This window comes from Procambarus clarkii, chromosome 72 (assembly GCF_040958095.1).
Source record: "Procambarus clarkii isolate CNS0578487 chromosome 72, FALCON_Pclarkii_2.0, whole genome shotgun sequence".
NCBI lineage: Eukaryota > Metazoa > Arthropoda > Malacostraca > Decapoda > Cambaridae > Procambarus > Procambarus clarkii.
Genome location: NC_091221.1, coordinates 14,132,631 through 14,140,259, shown reverse-complemented (window position 1 = coordinate 14,140,259; position 7,629 = coordinate 14,132,631). Strand labels below are relative to the sequence as shown.

General features: G+C 65.3%; 2 protein-coding genes across 2 annotated transcripts; both read right to left on the bottom strand.

The window, feature by feature from the left end:
* Positions 1-4,334: 4,334 nt before the first annotated feature.
* On the bottom strand, positions 4,335-4,736 carry LOC138356429 (uncharacterized). The gene has a single exon (XM_069312576.1). The coding sequence runs from the start codon at positions 4,734-4,736 to the stop codon at positions 4,335-4,337; it is 402 nt and encodes a 133-aa protein (XP_069168677.1).
* A 997-nt stretch (positions 4,737-5,733) lies between these two features.
* On the bottom strand, positions 5,734-6,528 carry LOC123751761 (uncharacterized). The gene has a single exon (XM_045733842.2). It carries the CDS (start codon positions 6,526-6,528, stop codon positions 5,734-5,736), a length of 795 nt encoding a protein of 264 aa, XP_045589798.2.
* Positions 6,529-7,629: the final 1,101 nt, after the last annotated feature.

The window sequence follows — 7,629 nt, the reverse complement described above, 5'->3', positions numbered from 1 at the left end:
TCTGTGGTGGGCCCTGGATCTGTGGTGGACCCTGCCTCTTTGGTGGGCCCCTGGCTCTGTGGTGGGCCCTGGATCTGTAGTGTGCCCTGACTTTGTGGTCGGCCCTGGCTCTGTGGTGGACCCCTGGCTCTATGGTGTGGCCTGACTCCTTGGAGTGCCCTGGTTCTGTGGTGGGCCCCTGGGTCTGTGGTGGGCCCTGGGTCTGTGGTGGGCCCCTGGCTCTGTGGTGTGCCCTGGCTCTGTGGTGTACCCTGGGTCTGTTGTGGGCCCCTGGCTCTGTGGTGGGCCATGGATCTGTGGTGGATCCTGGCTCTGTGGTGGGCCCTGGCTCTGTGGTGGGCCCTGGGTCTGTGGTGGGCCCTGGCTCTGTGGAGGGGCCCTCGCTATGTGTTGGGATCTGGCTCCCTTGTGGGCCCTGACTCTGTGGTGGGCCCTGGTTCTGTGGTGGGCCCCTGGCTCTGTGGAGGGCCTTGGCTCTTTGGTAGACCCTGACTCTGGGATGGGCCCTGAATGTGGTGGGCCCTGGCTCTGTGGTGGGCCCTGGCTCTGTAGTGGGCCCCTGGCTCTGTGGTGGGCCCTGGCTCTGTGGTAGGTCCCCCGGGCTGTGGTGGGTGTCGGCTCTGTGGTGGGCCCTGGCTCTGTGGTAGGCTCCCTTGCTCTGTGGTGGGCCATGGCTTTGTGGTAGGCCCTGGCTCTGTAGTGGGCCCTCATGGCTCTGTGGTGGGCCCTGGTTCTGTGGTGGGCAATGGCTCTGTGGTTAGCCCTGGCTCTGTAGTGTGCCCTGGCTCTGTGGTGGATCCTGGCTCTGTGGTGGGCCCTGGCTCTGTGGTGGGCCCTGGGTCTGTGGTGGGCCCTGGCTCTGTGGAGGGGCCCTCGCTCTGTGTTGGGATCTGGCTCCCTTGTGGGCCCTGACTCTGTGGTGGGCCCTGGTTCTGTGGTGGGCCCCTGGCTCTGTGGAGGGCCTTGGCTCTTTGGTAGACCCTGACTCTGGGATGGGCCCTCAATGTGGTGGGCCCTGGCTCTGTGGTGGGCCCTGGCTCTGTAGTGGGCCCCTGGCTCTGTGGTGGGCCCTGGCTCTGTGGTAGGTCCCCCGGGCTGTGGTGGGTGTCGGCTCTGTGGTGGGCCCTGGCTCTGTGGTAGGCTCCCTTGCTCTGTGGTGGGCCATGGCTTTGTGGTAGGCCCTGGCTCTGTAGTGGGCCCTCATGGCTCTGTGGTGGGCCCTGGTTCTGTGGTGAGCCCTGGCTCTGTGGTAGGCCCTGACTCTGTGGTGGGCCCCCTGGCTCTGCGGTGGGTCTTCATGGTTCTGTGGTGGGCTCTGGCTCTGTGGTGGACCCCTGGCTCTGTGGTGGGCACTGGCTCTGTGGTGAGCCATGGTTTGTGGTGAGCCCTGGATCTGTGGTGGGCCCCTGGCTCTGTGGTGGGCCCTCATGGCTCTGTGGTGGGTCCCTGGTTCTGTGGTAGGCCCTGGCTTTGTGGTGAGCCCATGACTCTGTGGTGGGCCCTGGCTCTGTAGTGGGCCCTGGCTTTTTGGTGGGCCATGGCTTTGTGGTGGGCCCTCATGGCTCTGTAGTGAGCCCTGGCTCTGTGGTGGGCTCTGGCTCTGTGGTGGGCGCTGGCTCTATGGTGGGCCCAGGGTTCTGTGGTGGGCCCTCATGGCTCTGTGGCGGGCCCATGGCTCTGTGGTGGGCCCTCATGACTCTGTGGTGGGCCCATGGCTCTGTGTTGGGCCCTGGCTCTGTGGTGGGCCCATGACTCTGTGGTGGGCCCATGACTCTGTGGTGGGCCCTCATGGCTCTGTGGTGGGCCCTGGCTCTGTAGTGGGCCCTGGCTCTTTGGTGAGCCATGGCTTTGTGGTGGGCCCTCATGGCTCTGTAGTGAGCCCTGGCTCTGTGGTGGGCTCTGGCTCTGTGGTGGGCGCTGGCTCTATGGTGGGCCCAGGGTTCTGTGGTGGGCCCTCATGGCTCTGTGGCGGGCCCATGACTCTGTGGTGGGCCCTCATGGCTCTGTGGTGGGCCCTGGCTCTGTAGTGGGCCCTGGCTCTTTGGTGAGCCATGGCTTTGTGGTGGGCCCTCAAGGCTCTGTAGTGAGCCCTGGCTCTGTGGTGGGCCCTGACTCTGTGGTGGGCTCCTGGCTCTGTGGTGGGCCCTGGCTCTGTGGTGGGCCCCTGGCTCTGTGGTGGGCCCCCTGGGTCTGTGGTTGGCACTTGCTCTGTGGTGGGCCCTCATGGCTCTGTGGTGGGCCCATGGCTCTGTGGTGGGCCCTGGCTCTGTGGTGGGACCCCTGGGTCTGTGGTTGGCACTTGCTCTGTGGAGGGGCCCTCGCTCTGTGTTGGGCTCTGGCTCCCTTGTGGGCCCTGACTCTGTGGTGGGCCCTGGTTCTGTGGTGGGCCTCTGGCTCTGTGGAGGGCCTTGGCTCTTTGGTAGACCCTGACTCTGGGATGGGCCCTGAATGTGGTGGGCCCTGGCTCAGTGGTCGGCCCTGGCTCTGTAGTGGGCCCCTGGCTCTGTGGTGGGCCCTGGCTCTGTGGTAGGTCCCCCGGGCTGTGGTGGGTGTCGGCTCTGTGGTGGGCCCTGGCTCTGTGGTAGGTCCCCCGGGCTGTGGTGGGTGTCGGCTCTGTGGTGGGCCCTGGCTCTGTGGTAGGCTCCCTTGCTCTGTGGTGGGCCATGGCTTTGTGGTAGGCCCTGGCTCTGTAGTGGGCCCTCATGGCTCTGTGGTGGGCCCTGGTTCTGTGGTGCCCTGGCTCTGTGGTAGGCCCTGACTCTGTGGTGGGCCCCCCTGGCTCTGCGGTGGGTCTTCATGGTTCTGTGGTGGGCTCTGGCTCTGTGGTGGGCCCCTGGCTCTGTGGTGGGCACTGGCTCTGTGGTGAGCCATGGTTTGTGGTGAGCCCTGGCTCTTTGGTGGGCCCCTGGCTCTGTGGTGGGCCCTCATGGCTCTGTGGTGGGTCCCTGGTTCTGTGGTAGGCCCTGACTCTGTGGTGGGCTCCTGGCTCTGTGGTGGGCCCTGGCTCTGTGGTGGGCCCCTGGCTCTGTGGTGGGCCCCCTGGGTCTGTGGTTGGCACTTGCTTTGTGGTGGGCCCTCATGGCTCTGTGGTGGGCCCATGGCTCTGTGGTGGGCCCTGGCTCTGTGGTGGGCCCCCTGGGTCTGTGGTGGGCCCTGGCTCTGTGGAGGGGCCCTCGCTCTGTGTTGGGCTCTGGCTCCCTTGTGGGCCCTGACTCTGTGGTGGGCCCTGGTTCTGTGGTGGGCCCCTGGCTCTGTGGAGGGCCTTGGCTCTTTGGTAGACCCTGACTCTGGGATGGGCCCTGAATGTGGTGGGCCCTGGCTCTGTGGTGGGCCCTGGCTCTGTAGTGGGCCCCTGGCTCTGTGGTGGGCCCTGGCTCTGTGGTAGGTCCCCCGGGCTGTGGTGGGTGTCGGCTCTGTGGTGGGCCCTGGCTCTGTGGTAGGCTCCCTTGCTCTGTGGTGGGCCATGGCTTTGTGGTAGGCCCTGGCTCTATAGTGGGCCCTCATGGCTCTGTGGTGGGCCCTGGTTCTGTGTTGAGCCCTGGCTCTGTGGTAGGCCCTGCCTCTGTGGTGGGCCCCCCTGGCTCTGCGGTGGGTCTTCATGGTTCTGTGGTGGGCTCTGGCTCTGTGGTGGACCCCTGGCTCTGTGGTGGGCACTGGCTCTGTGGTGAGCCATGGTTTGTGGTGAGCCCTGGCTCTGTGGTGGGCCCCTGGCTCTGTGGTGGGCCCCTGGCTCTGTGGTGGGCCCTCATGGCTCTGTGGTGGGTCCCTGGTTCTGTGGTAGGCCCTGGCTCTGTGGTGAGCCCATGACTCTGTGGTGGGCCCTCATGGCTCTGTGGTGAGCCCTGGCTCCGTAGTGGGCCCTGGCTTTTTGGTGGGCCATGGCTTTGTGGTGGGCCCTCATGGCTCTGTAGTGAGCCCTGGCTCTGTGGTGGGCTCTGGCTCTGTGGTGGGCGCTGGCTCTATGGTGGGCCCATGGTTCTGTGGTGGGCCCTCATGGCTCTGTTGCGGGCCCATGGCTCTGTGGTGGGCCCTCATGACTCTGTGGTGGGCCCATGGCTCTGTGTTGGGCCCTGGCTCTGTGGTGGGCCCATGACTCTGTGGTGGGCCCTCATGGCTCTGTGGTGGGCCCTGGCTCTGTAGTGGGCCCTGGCTCTTTGGTGGGCCATGGCTTTGTGGTGGGCCCTCATGGCTCTGTAGTGAGCCCTGGCTCTGTGGTGGGCCCTGACTCTGAGGTGGGCTCCTGGCTCTGTGGTGGGCCCTGGCTCTGTGGTGGGCCCCTGGCTCTGTGGTGGGCCCCCTGGGTCTGTGGTTGGCACTTGCTCTGTGGTGGGCCCTCATGGCTCTGGTGGGCCCATGGCTCTGTGGTGGGCCCTGGCTCTGTGGTGGGCCCCCTGGGTCTGTGGTTGGCTCTTGCTCTGTGGTGGGCCCTCATGGCTCTGTGGTGGGCCCTCGTGGCTCTGTGGTGGGCCCATGTCTCTATGGTGGGCCCTCATGGCTCTGTGGTGGGCCCTGGCTCTATGGTGGGCCATGGCTTTGTGGTGGGCCCTCATGGCTCTGTAGTGGGCCCTGGCTCTTTGGTAGGCCCTGGCTCTGTGGTGGGCACTGGCTCTGTGGTGGGCACTGGCTCTGTGGTGGGCCATGGCTTTGTGGTGAGCCCTCATGGCTCTGAAGTGGTCCCTGGCTCTGTGGTGGGCCGTGGCTCTGTGGTAGGCCCTGGCTCTGTGGTGGGTCTTCATGGTTCTGTGGTGGGCCCCTGGCTCTGTGGTGGGCACTGGCTCTGTGGTGAGCCATGGTTTTGTGGTGAGCCCTGGCTCTGTAATGGGCCCTGGCTTTGTGTTGAGCCCTGGCTCTGTGGTGGGCCCCTGGCTCTGTGGTGGGGCCTGGCTCTGTGGTGGGCCCCCTGGGTCTGTGGTTGGCACTTGCTCTGTGGTGGGCCCTCATGGCTCTGTGGTGGGCCCTCGTGGCTCTGTGGTGGGCCCATGTCTCTATGGTGGGCCCTCATGGCTCTGTGGTGGGCCCTGGCTCTATGGTGGGCCATGGCTTTGTGGTGGGCCCTCATGGCTCTGTAGTGGGCCCTGGCTCTTTGGTAGGCCCTGGCTCTGTGGTGGGCACTGGCTCCGTGGTGGGCACTGGCTCTGTGGTGGGCCATGGCTTTGTGGTGAGCCCTCATGGCTCTGAAGTGGTCCCTGGCTCTGTGGTGGGCCGTGGCTCTGTGGTAGGCCCTGGCTCTGTGGTGGGTCTTCATGGTTCTGTGGTGAGCCCCTGGCTCTGTGGTGGGCACTGGCTCTGTGGTGAGCCATGGTTTTGTGGTGAGCCCTGGCTCTGTAATGGGCCCTGGCTCTGTGTTGAGCCCTGGCTCTGTGGTGGGCCCCTGGCTCTGTGGTGGGGCCTGGCTCTGTGGTGGGTCCTCATGGCTCTGTGGTGGGTCCCTGGTTCTGTGGTAGGCCCTGGCTCTGTGGTGGGCCCATGACTCTGTGGTGGGCCCTCATGGCTCTGTGGTGGGCCCTGGCTCTGTAGTGAGCCCTGGCTTTTTGGTGGGCCATGGCTTTGTGGTGGGCCCTCATGGCTCTGTAGTGAGCCCTGACTCTGTGGTGGGCTCTGGCTCTGTGGTGGGTGCTGGCTCTATGGTGGGCCCATGGCTCTGTGGTGGGCCCTCATGGCTCTGTGGTGGGTCCATGGCTCTGTGGTGGGCCCTCATGACTCTGTGGTGGGCCATGGCTCTGTGGTGGGCCCTCATGACTCTGTGGTGGGCCCATGGCTCTGTGTTGGGCCCTGGCTCTGTGGTGGGCCCATGACTCTGTGGCGGGCCCTCATGGCTCTGTGGTGGGCCCTGGCTCTGTAGTGGGCCCTGGCTCTTTGGTGGGCCATGGCTTTGAGGTGGGCCCTCATGGCTCTGTAGTGAGCTCTGGCTCTGTGGTGGGCCCTGGCTCTGTGGTGGGCTCCTGGCTCTGTGGTGGGCCCTGGCTCTGTGGTGAGCCCATGACTCTGTGGTGGGCCCCTCATGGCTCTGTGGTGGGCCCTGGCTCTGTAGTGGGCCCTGGCTTTTTGGTGGCCCATGGCTTTGTGGTGGGCCTTCATGGCTCTGTAGTGGGCCCTGGCTCTTTGGTATGCCCTGGCTCTTTGGTGGGCCATGGCTTTGTGGTGGGCCCTCATGGCTCTGTAGTGGGCCCTGGCTCTGTAGTGGGCACTGGCTCTGTGGTGGGCCATGGCTTTGTGGTGGGCCCTCATGGCTCTGTAGTGGGCCTTGGCTCTGTGGTGGGCACTGGCTCTGTGGTGGGCCATGGCTTTGTGGTGGGCCCTCATGGCTCTGTAGTGGGCCCTGGCTCTGTGGTGGGCACTGGCTCTGTGGTGGGCCATGGCTTTGTGGTGGGCCCTCATGGCTCTGTAGTGGGCCCTGGCTCTGTGGTGGGCACTGGCTCTGTGGTGGGCCATGGCTTTGTGGTGGGCCCTCATGGCTCTGTAGTGGGCCCTGGCTCTGTGGTGGACACTGGCTCTGTGGTGGGCCATGGCTTTGTGGTGAGCCCTCATGGCTCTGAAGTGGTCCCTGGCTCTGTGGTGGGCCCTGGCTCTGTGGTGGGCTCCTGGCTCTGTGGTGGGCCCTGGCTCTGTGGTGGGCCCCTGGCTCTGTGGTTGGCCCCTAGCTCTGTGGTGCGCCCTGGCTCTGTAGTGGGCTCTGGCTCTGTGGTGGTCACTGGAAGGCGTTACTGAATTTTGTCAAATGGATTAAGAATTTAGAGAGTGAGAGCGTGATTTTCCTTGGGTTCAACTTTTGTTGTTGTTGGGTTTAAGGATCGCGACGACAGAGATGCCCTATGTGTCCCAGCGTACTCTTGAAGGGTAAAGCAAAAACCTAATGGCTAAATGATCGTCGCCTGCCGGCGTAAACTAACACGCCTAATGCGAGTCCGTCAGGTGGCAAACACCGACCCCGCCCCACACAGAGAACACTGCAGTGTAGTGAAGAATAACTCGCTCCTCTCTCTCCGTGCACTCCGGCAGAGCAGGAACCAGCCGCCCACCACATCTGAAGACGCACCAGGAGCCCACCACGGCTGAGGGCACACCAGCAGCCCACCACGGCTGAGGGCACACCAGGAGCCCACCACGGCTGAGGGCACACCAGGAGCCCACCGCGGCTGAGGGCACACCAGGAGCCCACCTCGGCTGAGGGCACACCAGGAGCCCACCACGGCTGAGGGCACACCAGGAACCCACCTCGGCTGAGGGCACACCAGGAGCCCACCACGGCTGAGGGCACACCAGGAGCCCACCACGGCTGAGGGCACACCAGGAGCCCACCACCGCTGAGGGCACACCAGGAGCCCACCACGGCTGAGGGCACACCAGGAGCCCACCTCGGCTGAGGGCACACCAGGAGCCCACCACGGCTGAGGACACACCAGGAGCCCACCTCGGCTGAGGGCACACCAGGAGCCCACCACATCTGAGGGCACACCAGGAGCCCACCACATCTGAGGGCACACCAGGAGTCCACCACATCTGAGGGCACACCAGCAGCCCACCGCATCTGAGGGCACACCAGGAGCCCACCACATCTGAGGGCACACCAGGAGCCCACCACGGCTGAGGGCACACTAGGAGCCCACCACGGCTGAGGACACACCAGGA